Consider the following 21,797-nt stretch of genomic DNA (forward strand, 5'->3'; position numbering starts at 1 on the left):
AGCACTGTACTTAGTGCTTGGAAGAAAGCAGGGCAACAATAAGCAAACATATTCCCTGCCCACAACTTGGAGGCAGGAGTCAAGGCAGAGGGAGGCCCAGCTATGGACCAGCTGGACACTGGATGAATGATCAATCAATCGATCAATGGTATCTATTGAGCAATCACTGTATGCAGAGCACTGTACTAAGCCCTTGGGAGTGTACAATATTACAGAGTTTGTAGCTGCGTTCCTTGCCCAACATTCTCCACCCTACCTCCTTCCCCTCCCCACAGCACCTGTATATATGTTTGTACAGCTTTATTACTCTATTTATTTTACTTGTACAAATTTACTGTTCTATTTGTTTTGTCAGTGATGTGCATCTAGCTTTATTTCTATTTATTCTGATGACTTGACACCTGACCACATGTTTTGTTTTGTTGTCCGTCTCCCCCTTCTAGACTGTGAGTCTGTTGTTGGGTAGGGACCATCTCTTTATCTTGCCAACTTGTACTTCCCAAGCGCTTAGTACAGTGCTCTGCACACAGTAAGTGCTCAATAAATATGATTGAATGAATGAATGAAACAGATCCACACTGGCCGGACACAGAATGTTCTCTTTGGGAAAGCGGGCTGGGAGACACAAGGGCCACCAACCGCTTTGGGAAGAAAAAACAGAGGGTTTCTGCATCCCTTCTGGCTATCCAAGCCCCATGCTTTTTTTTTTATTGTATTTAAGCACTTACTATGAGCCTGGCACTGTACTAAGCGCCGGGATAGTGCTCTGCACACAGTAAATGCTCAATAAATACGATTGAATGAATGGTTACAGGCTAACCCAGTTGGGCACATTCCCTGTCCCACATGTGGCTCACAGTCTCAATCCCTATTCCACAGGGGAGGTAACTGCAGTACAGAGAAGTGATGTGACTTACCCAAGGTCACCCAGCAGACAAGTGCTGGAGCCGGGATTAGAATCTAGGTCCTTCTGATGATGATGATGATGGCATTTGTTAAGCACTTACTATGTGCAAAGCACTGTTCTAAGCGCTGGGGCAGATACAAGGTGATCAGGTTGTCCGTCGTGGGGCTCACAGTCTTCATCCTCATTTTACAGATGAGGTAACTGAGGCACAGAGAAGTTAAGTGACTTGCCCAAAGTCACACAGTTCTGACTCTTAGGCCCAGGCTCTATCCACTTCCTCACCTGCTGGAGACTCTCATTGCTTAGGCCTCGGGAAGACAATGCCTGTTCTCGCCTCTGTGTCCTGCTCCAGTGAGAGGTGATTGACTCTTTTCTCCCAGACCAGTCCCATCCAGTCCTCGTCCCCCAGGTTGAGGCCGGGACCCTTACCTTGATCACGGAGGCCCCCGCTCTGGAGAGAGGGCTGTGTATCTGGGCCGCCGCTGCCATGTTGGCTATAGTATTGAGGTGGTTCATCTGGTTCATTGCCATAGCAACCGATGCGGGAGGTAGGCTGACTGGAAGAAGGGGATGGGGCATCATCATAAACGGCAGATCGAGCCCTGAAAGAGAGAGTGGCAAAATGCAACAGTTAGTCCCCAGCAAGACAGTCACGAACCATCCCATCTATTACAACAATCTGTAGAGGGGCATTTAAGACAGGTGCTAGCCTGGGGGGGAAATCAATCAATCGTATTTATTGAGCGCTTACTGTGTGCAGAGCACTGTACTAAGTGCTTGGGAAGTACAAGTTGGCAACATACAGAGACAGTCCCTACCCAACAGTAGGCTCACAGTCTAGAAGGGAAAAAAGGGAATTCTTTTCAGCTACTGCATCAAAGTAGCCCATGAGGGCTTTCGTTTTAGTAATAATAATAATAATGATAGTATTTGTTAAGCTCTTTCTATGGGTCATGCACTGTAATAAATGCTGGGGTGGATACAAGCAAATCCAGTTGGCCGTAGTTTCCTGTCCCATGTAGGGCTCACCACCTCTATCCCCATTTTCCAGATGAGGTAACTGAAGCACAGAGAAGTGAAGTTACTTACTCAAAGCCACATAGCAATCAATCAATCATATTTATTGAACGCTTACTGTGTGCAGAGCACTGTATTAAGCGCTTGGGAAGTACAAGTTGGCAACATATAGAGACAGTCCCTACCCAACAGTGGGCTCACAGTCTAGAAGACAGCAGACAAGTGGTGAAACGGGGATTAGAACCCATGACCTTCTGACTCCCAAGCCCATGCTCTCTCCACTATGCCATGTTGCTCTTTCAAATAATAATAATAATGACAATAATTGTGGTATTTAAGTGCTTACTATGTGCCAGGTACTGTACTAAGCATTTAAGTGGATTCAAGCAAATCTAGTTGGACACAATCCCTGTCCCACTTGAGGTTCACAGTCTCAATTCCCATTTTACAGATAACTGAGGCCCAGAGAAGTGAAGTGACTTGCCCAAGGTCACACATCAGCAAGTGCTTATTTATTGCAAAGCATGTAGGTGCCGCTCACCCTAAAATGTTACCCAAAAGATCCCTTTCATACAATGCTGGGAAATAGTCAATATTTCCAGGACTGGATTTAAGCCTGTCTTTCAAAAGTCTCCAAATATCTGTTTCCAAGAGAAGAGGGGAGCAATCTCATCTCAAAAACAAACAGTGTCTCCTTATGCCTATTATCCTACATGTAGATTACCTGTTTTAAGGAGGTTCCAATTTAGGACAGAATGACTACTGTCCCGCAATCAGTGTTAGTTGCATTGCTAGAGGTTTTTACGGAAAAACAAATTCCAACAGTTGGATTTGTGAAAGCGAAGTGAAACATTCCAGACCCCAGCTACTGAGCAAAACATGAGAAGGCAGGAGTTGATTCAGAAGCTGTGTTTGCAAGCCTGCAAGATAGATTCAAACCAATGGAGTTTTTTTTGAAGACAGCATAGCCTATTGGAAAGAGCATGGGATAGTCAGGGGACCTCAAGAGCTTAGTACAGTGCTCTGCACACAGTAAGCGCTCAATAAATACAATTGAATTAATGAACTTAAATCCCATCTCATCCATGGCCTTAACAATCAGGCACAATACCAAGCACTGAGGAGGATACAAGCAAATTGGGTTGGACACAGTCCCTGTCCTACGTGGGGCTCACAGTCTTAATCACCCATTTTACAGATGAGGTCACTGAAGCCCAGAGAAGTGAAGTGACTTGCCCAAGGTCACACAGCAGACAAATGGTGGAGCTGAGATTAGATCCCGGGTCCTCCTGATTCCCAGGCTCGTGTTCTAGGGTTTGCTCTGGGCCAGCCTCCGTAAATGAACTCACACCCCGTTAAGAATAACGTTCAGTAATTACCTCCAATACAACTGAGAATAACTCTGGAGTCGGCCTTATAATAAATAGGGTCGCATTTAATCAATGTCACTGGATTGTGTTAGAAATGTACTGAGGGCCTATGATGTCAAGAATGTTTTTAAAGGCAGAAAAAATGTATTAAACGGATCATTGATTTGCTTTCTCCTTAACCTTCATTTCACAGTACGCGTAATGGGCAGTAGAAATGTTCACAGCGGTTCAGCTCGGTTTTCTAGACCAGTCTCTTTTTGGCTCCAACTTTAGGAATCCCATGTTTTCTAGCACCTGTACTGAACTCTATCCTGGCGGCCCAGCTGACGTGTGACAAAGTGAGTCCCGACGGAAGAATACAAAATCCACATATACACACCCCTTTGCTCCAAGCCACGGGACTGTTCTCTTTCCCGTGTTCAAATAAGCCTTTGTTCACTGTGCATCTCCCTAATCATCTTTGCTCATTCTCCCAAGGATCTCAGCTTCTCCCAGACACCATCTGTCCGCACTGAATGCTAGGCCCACTTAAAGTCCAATTGGCATGTAAACTAAATGCACACTACAAACAGAATTTGATAGCACATCAACAATTTTAGGATATAATCTATCAAACGCTTCAGAAGACTATGAAGGACATAAAAGTTATACTTGCAGTTCATTAGCAGAAATGCCTGATACTCAAAAACTGTAAGAACACCTAGAAAACTGCCTAGAATCCAAAATGGAGATAACTCTGTGGGATTTTCATACAAACAGGGAGCCCTTTGTACCACACGTCTACCAGAGCCAAAGTCTAGCAATGGCCCATAATAATAATAATAATAATAATAATAATAATAATGGCATTTATTAAGTGCTTACAATGTGCAAATCACTGTTCTAAGAGCTGGGGAGGTTACAAGGTGATCAGATTGTCCCACAGGGGTTCACAGTCTTAATCCCCATTTTTACAGATGAGGTAACTGAGGCACAGAGGAGTTAGGTGGCTTGGCCAAAGTCACACAGCTGACAATTGGCGGAGCCGGGATTTGAACCCATGACCTCTGACTCCAAAGCCCGGGCTCTTTCCACTGAGCGATGCTGGTTGTCATTCACGTCAATAATTCCTTGGCTCATTTAGACTCACACCAAAGTTGCCGAGAGGCTTTATGCCATAGGTTGGGGATGAGAAAATCTGAATTGTGTAGGAATCTACCAAATCGCTACTGCTTCTGCCCTCATGGTCATTCAGAACGTAACAGCCTTTTTGGTTTCCAGTGTAATCATTTCCTGAGCGTGAAGATCTGTGCGTAACGTCACTCCAAGCTGAGTGGCTTCCATTCAAATGGCCCAGAGGAGAATCAAAATGGTTGGCTGGGAGGGAGGGATGTGGGAAGAGGTGGAAAGAGCGGATTAATTAATATCAGGCTTCCTAGTTTGAAAAGACTGGACCCCAGAAAAGAGAAATCTAGCGGAAAGTCTGGAAGTCAGGAGAGTTGAGTGCTAATCTTGGCCGGGTGTCAGCTGTGTGTCCTTGGGCAAGTCCCCAGTGCTTAGAACAGTGTCTTGCATTCATTCATTCATTCAATCATATTTATTGAGCGCTTATTATGTGCAGAGCACTGTACTAAGCACTTGGGAAGTACAAGTTGGCAACAGTGCTCTGCACATAGTAAGCACTTAACAAATGCCATCATCATTATTATTATTATTATTATTATTATATAGAGACGGTCCCTACCCAACAACGGGCTCACAGTCTAGAAGGGGGAGACAGACAACAAAACAAAACATATTAACAAAATAAAATAAATAGAATAAATATGTACAAGTAAAATAAATTAATAGAGTAATAAATATGTACAAATATATATATATATACATATATATATACAGGTGCTGTGGGGAGGTGAAGGAGGTAAGGCAGGGGGATGGGGAGGGGGAGAGGAAAAAAGGGGGCTCAATCTGGGAAGGGCTCCTGGAGGAGGTGAATGAATGGTGATGTGTCTTCCCCTCACAAGGCAAATTGGAAAATCAGCAGACTTGGAAAATCAACAAACCAATTCAACAACTGAATGATCGCACATAGTAAGCGCTCAACAAATGCTATCATTATTAAGTCAGAGCATGGGCTTTGGAGGCAGAGGATGTGGGTTCTAGTCCCTGCTCTGCCACACAGCCATTTATCAGCTGCATGACCTTGAGCAAGTCATTCACTTCTCTATGCCTCAGTTACCTCATCTGTAAAATGGGGATTTAAGACTGTGAGCCCCGTGTGGGACAACCTGATTACCTCGTATCTACCCCAGGGCTTTGAACAGTGCTTTGTACACAGGAAGCACTTAACAAATAAAATAATTATTATTAAGTCACTTAACTTCCCTGTGCCCCAGTTTTCTCATCTGTGAAATAGGGATTACTTGTACTTCCCAAGGGCTTAGTACAGTGCTCTGCACACAGTAAGTGCTCAATAAATGTGATTGATTGATTGATTGATTAAATATCTGTTCTCCCTCCCACAATGAGGGATAGGGAGTAAGTTCAGTTTGCTTATATTGTGTTTAGTGTAGTGTTTGCCGTATTGTAAGGGCATAACAGAGACGAGAAGCAGCGTAGATCAGTGTAAAGAGCCCAGGCTTTGGAGTCAGAGGTCATGGATTCAAACCCCAGCTCCAACAGTTGTCAGCTGTGTGACTTTGGGTAAGTCATTTAACTTCTCTGTGCCTCAGTTACCTCATCTGTAAAATGGGGATGAAGACTGTGAGCCCCCTGTGGGACATCCTGATCACCTTGTAACCTCCCCAGCACTTAGAACAGTGCTTTACACCTAGTAAGCACTTAATAAATGGCATTATTATCATTATTGTTATTATTATGCAGGAAGTAGATGTTAAAATAATGTGTGGATGCCTTCTCCTGCTAATGACCACTACAGCACTTTCACCCTATGTAAGGCCCTTGTGGGGGTGGGGACAGCATGGCTCAGAGGAAAAGAGCATGGGCTTTGGAGTCAGAGGTCATGGGTTCAAATCCTGGCTTTGCCAATTGCCAGCTGTGTGACTTAGGGCAAGTCACTTCACTTCTCTGTGCCTCAGTTACCTCACCTGTAAAATGGGGATTAAGACTGTGAGCCCCCCGTGGGACAACCTGATCACCTTGCAACCTCCCCAGAGCTTAGAACAGTGCTTTGCACATAGTAAGTGCTTAATAAATGCCATTATTATTATTATTATTATTATTGTGGGCTCCCTCACACGCAAACTATGATGTTTATGCACATATCTTCATAATCTATTACTCTACATTTTGAGCTCAGTGTGGGCAGGAATGTGTCTGTTGTTATATTGTACTCTCCAAAGCACTTGTACAGTGCTTTGCATGCAGTAAATGCTCAATAAATACAACTGAATGAACACCCTCCTTTGTGTAACTCATTTTTGGCTCTGCCTCCCCTGACTAAATTAAAATTTCTTGAGTCCAGGTGGTTTTGGTGGAGAGGACTGGCAAGACCAGATGCGTGCTGTTGGTTAGCAGGTGGTTTAACTGGGAAGGACCAGATACATAGTGTTGGCTAGCAGGTGATTTATTGGACAGGACTAGATGTATAACTGTTTGTTACCAGGTGGTTCATTCATTCAATTGTATTTACTGAGCACTTACTGTGTGCAAAGCGCTGTACTAAGTGCTTGGGAGAGTACAACATAACAACAAACATTATTTATTTAACTACCTCCTTATATTAATGCCTGTCTCCCCTTCCAGACTGTGAGCTCATTATGGGCAGGAATGTGTCCTTTTGTTCATCCATTATTTCACTAGTATTTATTGAACGCTTACTGTGTGCAGAGCACTGTACTAAGCGCCTGGGAAAGTACAGTATTCAATCGTATTTATTGAATGCTAACTGTGTGCAGAGCACTGTACTAAGCGCTTGGGAAGTACAAGTTGGCAGCATATAGAGACGGTCCCTACCCAACAACGGGCTCACAACAAACTGACACATTCCTGTCCACAACGAGCTCACAGTCTAGAAGGGGCAGACGGACTTTGATATGTTACAGATTATATATATATATATAATAACATTTTTTAACATCTATCTCCTGCATAATAATAATAATAATAATAATAATAATAATGGCATTTATTAAGTGCTTACTAGGTGCAAAGCACTGTTCTAAGTGCTGGGGAGGTTACAAGGTATATAATACGTATATATACATATACATTACAGATTATATGTATATATATAATATGTATATATACATATACATATATACTGGGGGGATGGGAGGGAGGATGAATGAAAGAGCAAAAAGAGTGGCAAAAAAGGGAGTGGGAGAAGAGGAGAGGAGAGCATAGTCAGGGAAGTCTTCTTGGAGGAGATGGGCCTCCAATAAGGCTTCGAAGTGGGGGAGAGCAACTATCTGTTTGATATGAGGAGGGGTCATTGGAGAGGACCAGATACATACTGTTGGTTATCAGGGGATTTACTGGAAAGGATCAGATATACACCGTTGGTTAGCCGGTGGTTTACTGGAGAGGACTAGATCCTGCTGGTTAGCAGGTGATTTACTGGAGTGGACCAGGTACATACTGTTGGCTAGCAAGTAGCTTACTGGACAGGACTAGATATATTAATGTTGGTTAGCGGCTAGTTTACTGTTTTATATTCTTCTCTGTCTCCCCCTTCTAGACTTTGAGCCCACTGTTGGGTGGAGACAGTCTCTATATGTTGCCAACTTGTACTTCCCAAGCATTTAGTAAAGTGCTCTGCACACGGTATGCGCTCAATAAATATGATGGAATGAGTGAATGAATGAATGGAGAGAATCGGATGTATATTGTTGGTTAGCAAGTGATTTACTGGAGAGGTCAGATACGTACTGTTGGTTAGCAGGTGGTTTTGCTGGAGGGGGCTGAGAGAGTGGGTGCTTCCAAGGCTGTGCTGTCCTGACAGGCTGGGGTGGCCAACCCCATGCTGGGATCCTGCAGTTATAGGAGACTGAAGCTTTTCCTTATCCCAGGAAGATTCACTCCCACCTGAAAAACAGTGGATGAAAAGATTTTAATTTTATCTCCTTCCTAAAAGAAAAAAGTACTCGTCTCAATAGGTACCCACCGTGAAGTCTTCAGAAAACAGCAGCAAACCAAGGAAGAATGTGAAAACCCAGATTTCAAGAGGCTTCACTGACTTTCTGCTGTTCACTCCAATAATAATAATGATGATAATAATAAAGGTATTTGTTAAGCGCTTACTATGTTCCAAGCACTGTTCTAAGCCTTGGGGTAGATACAAGGTCATCAGGTTGTCCCTCGTGGGGCTCACATTCTTAATCCCCATTTTACAGATGAGGTAACTGAGGCAGAGAGAAGTTAAGTGGCTTGCCCTAGGTCACACAGCAGACAAGTGGCAGAGCCGAGATTAGAACCCATATCCTCTGACTCTCAAGCCCATGCTCTTTCCACTTTGCCATGCTGCTTCTCTGGACTGGCTGCTCCTCGAGACCCTGGGTCTCTCCAAGCCATTGTTGAAAAGCTCAATCTATAACTGGAAAGGGGGAAAGGGGGAAATCACTGTATTTTGAAATATCTCTTATGCATTTACAATCTACCATACTGCTTTGTACAGACTGAGCCCCCTTTTTGCTCTCCCCCTCCCCATCCCCCTGCCCTGCCTCCTTCCCCTCCCCACAGCACCTGTATATATGTTTGTACAGATTTATTACTCTATTTTACTTGTACATATTTATTATTCTATTTGTTTTGTTAATGATGTGCTTCTAGCTTTACTTCTATTTATTCTGATGGCTTGACACCTGTCCACATGTTTTGTTTTGTTGTCTGTCTCCCCCTTCTAGACTGTGAGCCCATTGTTGAGTAGGGACCGTCTCTATAAGTTGCCAACTTGTACTTCCCAAGCGCTTAGTATAGTGCTCTGCACACAGTAAGCGCTCAATAAATGATTGAATGAATGAATGAAATGAATTTACATTTTCTACAGTTTAAGCTACATCTATCTCTCTAGATTCTTCTTCCTCAAATGTGTGAATTATTTTGATGTCCGTCTCCCCCGTTAGATTATAAACTCCTTGAGAGCAGAAATAGTGTTATCCACCCCTTGCGTTCTCTCCCTGGCACTCAATATAGTGCTTTGCACATAGTAGATGCTCAATACCTACGACCGAGAGAAGCAGCATGGCCTAGTGGAAAGAGCACAGGCCTGAGAGTCAGAGGACCTGGTTTCTAATCCAGGCTCTGCCCCGTACCTGCTGTGTGACCTTGGGCAAATCACTAAACATCCCTGTGACTCAGTTACTTCAACTCTAAAATAGGGATTATGACTGTGAGCTGCACGTGGGACCTGGACTGTGTCCAACCTGATTAGCTTGACTTTACCCCAGTGCTTAGTACAGTGCCCTTACACATAGTAAGCGCTTACCAAATACCATTAAAAAAATCAATGGTTGTACTGAAATCTATCCACTGATCACCATTCCATGTTCCTTTTTTTCAAGAACGACAGTAAGAGTGTTCTCAGGGCAGGTTTGATGCCGGTAAGCAGAGAGTTTTTCAAAATTAACAGAAAAGGGTGGGAAACTAGGGAGCTCCTGGACTCTATATCTTCTACCCGGAACAAGAATGATCTCTCTCCTATGGTTGAGGCACCAGTCAGATTGACTAATGGTTAGCGCAAAACAGAGACAGGCCCTGAGATCCATGAATGTAGACTGTCCTTAAAACATTCTGTACCTGTGGACAGACTCCTCATTTTTAATCCCAAATACATTGGTGGACAGAGAGTCATTTGGGACCCAAACCTTTGGGTAAATCTTTTAGATTAACACTTGTGAGAGCATTTATGGTTGGTGGTATCAACATCATTTGGCATTTACGAATTGGAAATTCCAAGAAGATTCTATAAGACATTGTTAATAATAATAATAATAATAATAACAATAATAATAATAATAATAATAATAATGACATTTATTAAGCACTTACTATGTGCAAAGCACCGTTCTAAGCGCTAGGGAGATTACAAGGTGATCAGGGTGTCCCACGGGGGGCTCACAGTCTTCATCACCATTTTACAGATGAGGGAACTGAGGCACAGAAAAGTTAAGTGACTTGCCCAAAGTCACACAGCTGACAATTGGCCTAGCCAGGAGTTGAACCCATGACATCTGACTCCAAAGCCCGGGCTCTTTTCCACTGAGCCATACTGCTGTCATGCAATGGGCAGACACTGGCAGGGGAAAAAACAGAGTATCTTAATAAAAGATGAAAGTGACCACATTGCAACATTTAAAATTCTTTATGATAGCATGTGGCCAATAAACATGATTAAATCCTAACAAATGCAAAAATTTGAAAGATCAATGACTGAACAGAAAGGGAATCAGTATATCATTTGAGCAGTATGTCCAAGATATGAATTGCATTACTTCTGCAGCTACGTATTGTAAATGTACCAGGAACAGGGTCACTAAGATGGCTCTAAATTATTCCATCTGATAGACTTCGTAGAATATCAGTTGATTAGAGCAGCAGTCTTTAGAATGGCTTTAGCAAGTACAGGTGTCAGCATTTACATTAGCAATAGAGCCAGAGTGCTCTCTTTGAATCGTTGAGAGGAGAGAGAAAAACTGAAAAGAAATGAAGAAGTCCCCCACATTCACCTGAACAAGACCTCATTAAATGAGCCCACTATCATTTGGACTAAAAGCGCCAGTTTTGAAAAAGCTCCATTTCGAAGTCTATAATTCCTCGACAACACGAATTCTTCTTAATTATCGCACGGCTGGGGAATCCCAACATCCATGTTCAGAATTATCCCATTTTTCCCTGTCCTCGGCACTCATGAACGTATTTATATTTTTATTTGTATAATCATGAATGTTTGATTATTTATTCAGCTATTTCATCCTGAGTTATTGGTGCTTTTTCCTGCCATTTGAATCGTTTTTGTTAGCTCCTTTCTGTACAGGGAACGTCGTTTCTTCCTTCTGCTGAACTGTGGCAAATGCTTAGGATAGCTCTCTGCTTTCAGTAGGCGCTCAACAAATCAGTAGTAGATGCTCAGTACCTATGATTGAGAGAAGCAGCATGACCTAGTGGAAAGAGCACAGGCCTGAGAGTCAGAGGACCTGCTTTTTAATCCAGGCTCTGCCCCGTGCTTGCTGTGTGACCTTGGGCAAATCACTTAACATCTCTGTGCCTCAGTTACTTCATCTGTAAAATAGGGATTAGGACTGTGAGCTTTACTTTCATTAAATCGTATTTATTGAGTGCTTACTGTGTGCAGAGCACTGTACTACTACTACTACTAATAATAATGTGATTTATTAAGTACTTACTATGTGCAAAGCACTGTACTGAGTGCTGGGGATGTTACAAGGTGATCAGGTTGTCCCATGGGGGGGCTCACAGTCTTAATCCCCAGTTTACAGATGCGGTAACTGAGGCCCAGAGAAGTGAAGTGACTTGCCCAAAGTCACACAGCTGACAATTGGTGGAGCCGGGATTTGAACCCATGACCTCTGACTCCAAAGCCCGAGCTCTTTCCACTGTGCCACGCTGCTTCTCTTAAGCGCTTGGTACTTGGACTGTGCTTATTTATTTAGATTATTATTAATTATAATTATTTATGTGTTAATTTATTTAATGAATTTAATATTTATTGAATTCTTATTGTGTGCAGAACACTGCTTTGGGAGAAAACACAAACAACAGAATTGGCAGCCATGTTCCCCGCTCACAATGAGCTTCCAGTCTAGAGACTAAAAACCTGTGTTTTTCATTTTCTGTTAGCCTACAGATATCAGATGCCAAACACGCTGATGAAGAAGATCAGGATGAAGAAACTCTTAGAAAAGTGCTTGGCACATAGCAAGCGTTTAACAAATACCATCTTTATAATTAGACCCGATATAAGAGAAATCGGGCTGCAGGAATGTTTTGAAAATGGACGATAAAAGATAAGCAGTTCAAATAATGTATTGCTACTTATTGGTCAGAGCCTGGGCCTTGGAGTCAGAAGGACCTGAGTTCTAATCTCCACTATGCCACCTGTTTGCTGCATGACCTTGGGACAGTCACTTCACTTCTCTGAGCCTCAGCTGCCTCATCCGGAAAATGGGGATCAAAACTGTGAGCCCCATGTGAGTCCAACCCGATTAGCTTGTATCTACCCCAGCGCTTAGTACAGTGCCTGAATGTCTCTGTGTATTGTTGTATTGTACTTTCCCGAGCACTTAGTACAGTGCTCTGCACACAGTAAGCACTCAATAAATGACTGAATGAATGAATGCAGTAAGTGCTTAACAAATATCGTGAAAATGCCTATAGCCAATAAACTCAAAGCAGAAGTTCATTGTGGGCAGGTAGCATGTGTACTAATTCTGTTTTATTGTGATCTCCCAAATGCTTAGCACAGTGTTCTGCACACAGTAAGCATTCAGTCAATATGACTGACTGGTTCAGATAAATTCAGATATAGTCTGAGAAATTATCATTAAATCTCAAGGACAAAGTGACTACATAGCACTTGAATGGGACAACTCCTGCAGAATATATTGTGTAAATATGGGTTTACCATGTGCTGAGCTCTATATTGAGCAGTAGGATCGATAAAGGATAATCACTCCTGGCGGAGTCCCTATCCCCCACAGGGCTCACAGTCTAGGTAGGAGAGGGAACTGGAAATGAATCCTCATCTTACTGATGTGGAAATCGAGGCACCGAGAATTTAAGTGATTTACCCAAAGACACACGGCAGGTCAGTGCCAGAGGCGGGATGAGGTTCTGATCTTTTCCCCAGGCCATCCTGCTTTTCAGGCACATTTCAAGGTGGCTTAATCCCAGACACACCCCAGGAGCTGTGCCTAACCTGTACCTCAGCCCAAGAACCGGGCAAAGTACCGGACTCAGCTAAGTCATCGGACGACGAAAGTGAAGAGTCCCAGCGCGTTTGATTCTAAATTAAAATGTCGTGAGATGCAACTATCCCCCAGGTGCCACTTGAGGGCTAAAGCTTGCACATCTCAGTTATTGCGTCTCAAAGATTAGTTCAGATGTATGGGGAATTGAATCCCACATAATGCGAAAGCTCACGCCAAGTCAGGCCGGAGACTTCCTGGGACGCCGAACAGCAGACGATGCCCTGCTCCGGGTGCTGGGGGGAGAGGTTTGCTGACTTGCTGAGTTCTATTTTAAAAGTTTCCATTTTAATCACATTTTCTTCTGACTGCTGTAATGGAAGTTTGGCCTTCTCTTCTTTGACCACCCTGAGTGATAAAGTCCTTCTTTTGGGGGATCCCAATCAATCAATCAATCAATCAATCGTATTTATTGAGCGCTTACCATGTGCAGAGCACTGTACTAAGCGCTTGGGAAGTACAAATTGGTAACATATAGAGACAGTCCCCACCCAACAGTGGGCTCACAGTCTAAAAGGGGGAGACAGAGAACAGAACCAAACATACCAACAAAATAAAATAAGTAGGATAGAAATGTACAAGTAAAATAAATAAATAAATAAATAAATAGAGTAATAAATATGTACAACCATATATACATATATACAGGTGCTGTGGGGAAGGGAAGGAGGTAAGATGGGGGGATGGAGAGGGGGACGAGGGGGAGAGGAAGGAAGGGGCTCAGTCTGGGAAGGCCTCCTGGAGGAGGTGAGCTCTCAGCAGGGCCTTGAAGGGAGGAAGAGAGCTAGCTTGGTGGAGGGGCAGAGGGAGGGCATTCCAGGCCGGGGGGATGACGTGGGCTGGGGGTCGATGGCGGGACAGGCGAGAACGAGGTACGGTGAGGAGATTAGCGGTGGCGGAGCGGAGGGTGCGGGCTGGGCAGTAGAAGGAGAGAAGGGAGGTGAGGTAGGAGGGGGCGAGGTGATGGACAGCCTTGAAGCCCAGGGTGAGGAGTTTCTGCCTGATGCGCAGATTGATCGGTAGCCATTGGAGGTTTTTGAGGAGGGGAGAACTGACCTCAAAACATTTTGACCTCAAAAATCCCACTGACCTCAAAACATTTTCTTAATTTATCTTGGAATTGTGCTGTGACTAAGAGGATGAAAACACAGCTGCCGTGGCAGCCGAGGTTGTTTCTGGAGTGAGAACATGAGACTTTTCTTTATCGTTTTTGGGAGAAGTCATAATTTTGAAGACTAAATGTATCCCCTCTTCAAAAAGTAATTACTTCCATAACCACTATCGTTAGATAGCATACCTAGGATTAGCACTTGCAAACTGGATCACAGTTTAGGGGAGAGCCATTGTGATGTCTGGAGAAGTGGTGTGGCCTAGTGGAAAGAGCGCCGGCCTGGGAATCAGGAGACCCAGGTTCTAATCCCATCTCCACCACTTGCTGGCTGTGTGACCTTGGGCAAATACTTAATTGTACCTCAGTTTCCTCATCTGTAAAAATAGGGATACAATACCTATTCTCCCTCTCTCTCAGACTGTGAGCCCTACGTGAGACAGGGATTGTGTCCTATCCATTTATATTGTACCTGCCCCAGCGGTTAGATACAAGACCATGGGCGAAAGTCAAAAACAAAACAAAAAAAGACCAGTCCTTGACCCACTTGGGCCTCTCAATCTAAGAGGGAGGGAGTGAAGAGATGTTATCTCCATTTTACAAATGAGAAAACTGAGATCCAGAGAGGGTAAATAACTTACCCAAGGTCACCCAGGAGCCAGTGAAAAACTGGGACTAGAAGCCAGGTCTCTTAACATTCATTCTTTCCACTAGACCACCCTATCCCCCTTCAGTTGATTTTGGGGGAAACGCAATTCAAAAGCTGCATCCTCCCAGCTTCATGTGATCAATTAGAAAAATGTTTGACCATAGTAGGTGCTTAACAAATACCATTAAAACACCCCCACCAAAACCAGTAGTCCATTTCACTGTTATGGAACCTTAAATGTCCATTTCGTTGACTATCCCCGTCTCTTGTGTAGCAAACCCTCTTCCTTTCCCTTCTGAGGTGACCAGCAGTAAAGGTGATGGGTCAAAGAAGCGGTCACCAGCCCAGCGGGCAGGGGTGGAGGGAGGAGAAGGGGGAAACAGAGAGAGAGAGAGAGAGAGAGAGAGAGGCTAAGGGGTTTCATATAAGGGCAAAGCCGGTAGATTCCAGTGCATTGTTTTTCCCAGGGTCACGAACCCTACGGTTCCAATTGTTTGCCCGAACAACAGAGGTGGCCGGAAAAGAAGAAAGAAAATGGGGAACCAGCTCGAACCGGAGGACCGGTGGGATGTGTCCCCAGTGGCCCTGGCTACGGCCTTGCCTGGGGCTTGATGGAGTCTCCAGATGGACTGCAAGTGTGATCTCCAGGAAAAAAAGAAAAAAGAACAATTGCCATGGCTCAGGCTAAAGGTCAGGCAAGGTCACCGCAGAAAGGAAACGGGCTGGGATCTGGATACTGAATGAAGACACAAGCCACACTCCTAGAGAGGCAGTGTGGAATAGTGGCTAGAGCCCGGGCCTGGGAGTTAGGTCATGGGTTCTAATCCTGCCTCCTCCACTTGTCTGCTGTGTGACCTGTCACTTCACTTCTCTGGGCCTCAGTTACCTCATCTGTAAAATGGGGATTGAGACTTTGAGCCCCATGTGGGACAGGGACCGTGTCCAACTTGATTTGCTTGTAGCCATCCCAGAGCTTAGTACAGAGACCGTCACATAGTAAATGCTAAACAAATACCACTATTATTACTATTATCATCATTATTAGTCATAGATTCCAAAAGACATTCCCAGAAGTAATCTACAATTCATCAATTGTATTTATTGAGTGTGTATTGAGTGCAGAGCATTGTACTACGTTCTTGGGAGAGTAATTAATTGGGGTATTTGGTAAGTGCTTACTATATAGTAATAGTAATAATAATAATAATGATGGCATTTGTTAAGCACTTACTAGGTGTCAAGCACTGCTCTAAGCCTTGGGGTAGATACAAGGTAATCAGGTTGTCCCATGTGGGGCTCACAGTTTTAATCCCCATTTTACAGACAAGGTAATTGAGGCCCAGAGAAGTCAAGTGCCTTGCCCAAGGTCACACAGCAGTCAAGTGGCAGAGCCAGGATTAGATCTCATGACCTCTGACTCCCAAGCCTGTGCTCTTTCTAATAATAATAATAATGATGATGGCATTTACTAAGCGCTTACTATGTCCTAAGCACTGTTCTAAGCACAGGGGAGGTTACAAGGTGATCAGGTTGCCCCATGGGGGGCTCACAGTCTCAATCCCCATTTTACTACTGAGGTAACTGAGGCACAGAGAAGTTAGGTGACTTGCCCGAAGTCACACAGCTGACAATTGGCAGAGCCGGGATTTGAACCCATGACCTCTGACTCCAAACCCCATGCTCTCTCCACTGAGCCACGCTGCTTCTGCTTTTCTAGTAGGGTGGATACCAAGATAAACTGGTCAGACCGTCCCTGTCCCACATGGGGTTCACAGTCTAAGTGGGAGGGAGATTAGGTGTCAGAGCTCCATTTTATGGATGAGGGAACTGAAGCACCGTCAAGTCAAATGCCTTGCCCCAGCACAAAAAGCAGGTGATTGACAGAGCCGGGATTAGAACTCGGGTCCTCTGACACCCAGGTCCATAAGCCCTTACCATTTGGCCCCACTGCTTCTCCAACACAAGAGATGTGGCAGACACCATCCCTACCCTCAAGGAGCTTTCGATGAGAGCCCGGGTGAAACTGGAGTCATTAATATATAATAATAGTAATAATGATGGCATTTATTAAGCGCTTACTATGTGCCAAGCACTGTTCTAAGCACTGGGGAGGTTATAAGGCGATCACGTTGTCCCAAATGGGGCTCCCAGTCTTAATCTCCATTTTACAGATGAGGTAACTGAGGCCCAGAGAAGTTAAGTGACTTGCCCAAAGTCACACAGCTGACAAGTGGCGGAGCCGGGATTTGAACTCATGACTTCTGACTCCAAAGCCCAGGCTCTTTCCACTGAGCCACGCTGCTTCTCTAATACACCATCAAGTCTACCAACTCTGTTCCATTGCCTTCTCCGGAGAGCTTAGTAAAGTGCCCTCTGCACAGAGCAAGTGCTCGATTAATATGATTCCTTGATTGATTGATTGCTTGATTATTCTCCCTTCTCCTTTGGCTAGCGAATCCTATTCACCCTCCATTTCCTCCCACGGGGGGACCTGGTGTTTAAGCCCTCGCTGGTGAAAAGGGAAGACTCTATCTCTCACCATCTCCTCCACCTTCCTCCTCCTCAGTTCTGTTACTGTAATTTCTGCAAGCCATCATGTTCACTCCCTGTCTCATTTCCTGCACTGCACTCCAAGTGTTTCCTACAAATTCATTGTCGATTCACGTATTGTCCAAGCAAGTATGTAAAATGTGATTCACTGCTTTGCTCTAATAAGGCGCGAGACTGATCTCTGACCATTACATACCATAATGACAATCGCTTTCCAAAACGATCGACAAAACAGAACCGTATTTTATTATTAGCCAATGTGTCACTTCCTGCCAGGAAAAATCCTTAGGTGGTTCAATTTGAGTTTTTTAAACCCTTTGTTATCCATTTCTTGAAATCCCGCATGGTGGAGGGTCAATTTCTCCTTCACTCCACAGCCTTTAAAAGGAATCAGGCCACCCATCCTCGCATGAGAGAACTGAGAGATTTACAGAACGAGCCTCCCTCATCCTTCCGGATTACGTATTCGTTTTATGTGGCTGTCCCTGGAGCCTCCTGGAACATATCGCATTTGGAAGAAACCATGAAATCGGTAGGCTTGGGTGTTTCAAACGGAGAGGCCCGGGGATGGTTTTACTGGGCCTCGTCCAGAAACTTATCAAATCGTTCGGCAGATGTGATTACTGCTTAGCTTTGCCAAGGAGATGAAAAGGTGCCCATTCGTTCAGCAATTCCCAATCTGTCCATCAGTCAGTCATACTTAAAAAACCTGCCCGTCAGGACTCCTGTGGAGTAATCTGTTGATAATTATGCCATCAGACCCAGCATTTTCAAAACTTTCGGCCACGTCTTCCCTGTGGCTAAATCGAAGTCAACTTCAAGACTGGTCCTGAAGTGCGAAGTTAAAGGAAGGAGCTGGCCAGATCAAGCAGAGGTAAGAGGAGGGAAAGCGGTCAAACCAGGAGAGAGATAGATAGATAGATAGATAGATAGATAGATGAGAGAGAGAGAGAGAGAGAGAGAGAGAGATATGAAGGAATCACTCATTCAAGACCTTCCAACAGGAAGGAAGGAAAAGCAAAATGCCCCCTAAACTGTAAGCCCGTTGTGGGCAGGGAATGCATCTACCAACTCTGTTGCATTATACCCTCACAAGCGCTTAGTATCGTGTTCTGCACAGAAAAGCACTCAATATACACCACTGATATGCTCGGTCTCTTGTTCCAAGGTAGAGGATGAAAGATTTAGGGGACCTGGAGAGTAGTGGACAAGGACGAGCCCAGGAGAGCAGTCCAGGAGGAGCAGTGTGGCCTGCTGGAGAGAGCCCAGGCCTGTGAGTCAGAGGTCCTGGGTTCTAATCCTAGCTCCGCCACTTGTCGGCCGTATGACCTTGGACAAATCACTTCATTTCCCTGTACCTCATTTTCCTCATCTGAAAAATGAGATTGAATACCTGTTCTCCCTCCTACTTAGACTGTGAGCTCCATTTAGAACAAGGATTCTGTTTGACTTGATTACCTCATGTTTTCACCAAGCATTTAGTACAGTGCTTGGCACATAGCAGCATTTATCGAAGACCACGATTATTAGTATTATTATTAGGTAGGCAATCAAGAAATACTAGTATTAGTAGTACTACAACTACATATGGTTTGGAGAAGGGACCCAATTAGATTGAATAAGGAAAGAGAAAATCTATGATGACCCATTAAAAGATTTAAATGAATCCCCCCCAATTTAGCACTAATGTTTAAAGCCAAGGCAGTTTAGGGTATGTTACCCTAGTCTGAGAGACTAGAACCCCCAGGTCAAATCATGGAGTGTAACTAGATTGTGCCTCCGTTGGAAAAGTGAAACTTTTAGGGAAAAAGTGTCAAGTGAAATTACGATGTATGCTCTATTTTTTCCACCCACAAGCTCAACTTTCATGACAAATAAAGGTCAAATGACCCAATTTGAGGACAACATTCTGATCCCCCAAAGAGACATTCAGTATTTTCCATGCCCATGTGAACTCTGCCTTCATGATCAAAGATACTATTTGACCATCTGTCCCTTCAAATCTGAAGGTCACTTTATCCCTTCCAGGATTCTAACTTTGAATAATATTCTTCAGAGATAAGATCAAACTTTGCATACCAGTTAAAAAGACGTTAATGGTCTTATCCGAAGGTTGCTTAATGGTTCCGTGCCAAAGAGAGGCCCCTGAACTTCTGCATTTCAAATTGCACAAATATATAATCTCACCAAAATGTCGGGATCATCCAAAACCCACTCCAGTGCATACTCAACAGACTCTCTGCCGGTTGGATTTTTTGGGGTGTGGTACACATTAAGCATGTACGATGTGTTGCTAAATTGTACTTTTGTTGCTGAATTCTACTTTCCAAGCTCTTAGGACAGTATTCTGCACATAGCAAGCACTCAGTAAACATGATTGAATGAATGGATGAGTGACTGACTGACTGAATGAATGAATGAATGCACTGACCACTGGGGTAGATACAAGTTCATCACTTTGGACACAGTCCCTGTCCCACACAGGTTTTCAAGTCTAAATAAGTTTGCTGTGGTGAACAAATGTCCCCAGAATAGCCAACCTCACATTAAAATAAACTCTAAGATGGAAATCGAGTGAATTCTAAGTTCTTTGAAGATTTAATGACCTGTATGGCCCCCAGGGCCACATCTGTAGGACAATAAATAAGGGTTTTAGAAAGGAAACCCCAGTATTGGTAGGTATATCTGTATGAAGAGCCCAGGCTTGGGAGCCAGAGGTCATGGGTTCTAATCCTGGCTCCGCCACTTGTGAGCTATGTGACCTTGGACAAGCTACTTAAATTCTCTGGGCCTCAGTGACCTCATCTGTAAAATGGGGATTAAGACTGTGAGCCCCACGTGGGACAACCTGATCACCTTGTATCCCCCCCAGTGCTTAGAACAGTGCATCTCACATAGTAAGTGCTTAACAAATGCCATTATTATTGTAATTTTTATAAAGTCTTATTAAAGGCATACCTCCTCCAAGAGGCCTTCTCTGACTAAGCCCTCCTTTCTTCTTCTCCCATTCCCTTCTGCATCGTCCTGAATTGCTCCCAGCCCTCCCAGCCCTGCAGCACTTATGTACATATCTGTAATTTGTTTATTTATATTGGTGTCTGTCTCCCCCTCAAGACTGTAAGTTCGTTGTGGGCAGGGAATGTGTCCCTTTATTGTTATATCTACTCTCCCAAGTGTTTAGGACAGTGCTCTGCATACAATAAGTGTTCAATAAATGCAAGTGATGACTGACCAGATGGATATTGGCACCCAGTCAGCTTGTGACATTGCCTCCGTTACCCTAGAATTGTAGCATGATGAAATGACATCCTAAGGAATGCTTTTCAGGAGTCCAGTCAGCTTCCCCCTTCTTACCTGACTTTGCTGATCTCCTAAAAATCTAACCCACATACTTTTTTCTTCTAGCACTAATGTATTCACAGTCATGATCTCGTCTAGCCTCGCTGCCAACCACTGCCCATATCCTTCCTTTAGACTGGTACTCCCTCCCTATTTTATTTAACAGATCACCACTCTCCCTACTTTCAAAGCTCTCCTACAATCAATCACACCACCTCCCCGAGGCTTTCCCAGACGAAGCCCTCATTTTCCCTACTCCCTCTCCATTTTCCATTGCTTATACACTTGGAGAAACATATGATAATTATGGTATTTGTTACGCACTTACTAGGTGCCGAGCACTGCTCTAAGTGCTGGAGTAGATATAAGGTAATCAGGTTGTCCCACCTGAGGCTCACAGTTTAACCCCCATTTTATAGACGAGGTAACAAGCACAGAGAAGTTAAGTGGCTTGCCCAAAGTCACACAGCTGACAAGTGGTGGAGCTGGGATTTGAACCCGTGACCCCTGACTGCAAAGCCCGTGCTCTTTCCACTGAGCCACGCTGCTTCTCTATTTGATATTCACCCCACCCTCAGCTCTACATCACTAAATATACATCTCCTTTCACTTATCTGTATTTTATATCAATGTCTATCTCTCCCTCTAGATTGTAAACTCCTTAGAGAAGCAGTGTGACTCAGTGGGAAAGAGCCCAGGCTTTGGAGTCAGAGGTCATGGGTTCAAATCCCGACTCCACCAATTGTCAGCTGTGTGACTTTGGGCAAGTCACTTAACTTCTCTTTGCCTCAGTTCCCTCATCTGTAAAATGGGATTAAAACTGTGAGCTCCCCGTGGGACAACCTGATTACCTTGTAACCCCCCCAGCACTTAGAACAGTGTTTTGCACGTAGTAAGTGCTTAATAAATGCCATCATTATTATTCCAGTGCTTA

The 21,797-nt window shown here is 44.0% G+C and overlaps 1 protein-coding gene across 5 annotated transcripts in view; it reads right to left on the bottom strand.

The window, feature by feature from the left end:
* The window catches only part of DACH2 (dachshund family transcription factor 2), a 471,250-nt gene that overhangs the window by 109,569 nt on the left and 339,884 nt on the right, over positions 1–21,797 (bottom strand). For all 5 annotated transcript variants that reach the window (XM_038747659.1, XM_038747658.1, XM_038747657.1 and 2 more), the window contains 2 exons: positions 8,164–8,319; positions 1,337–1,509 (listed from right to left, as the gene is read on the bottom strand). In XM_038747659.1, the coding sequence (XP_038603587.1) occupies positions 1,337–1,509; positions 8,164–8,319 (329 nt within the window). The remainder of the gene's footprint in view (positions 1–1,336; positions 1,510–8,163; positions 8,320–21,797) is intronic.

The sequence above is a fragment of the Tachyglossus aculeatus genome, chromosome 6 (assembly GCF_015852505.1).
Source record: "Tachyglossus aculeatus isolate mTacAcu1 chromosome 6, mTacAcu1.pri, whole genome shotgun sequence".
In the NCBI taxonomy this organism is placed as follows: domain Eukaryota; kingdom Metazoa; phylum Chordata; class Mammalia; order Monotremata; family Tachyglossidae; genus Tachyglossus; species Tachyglossus aculeatus.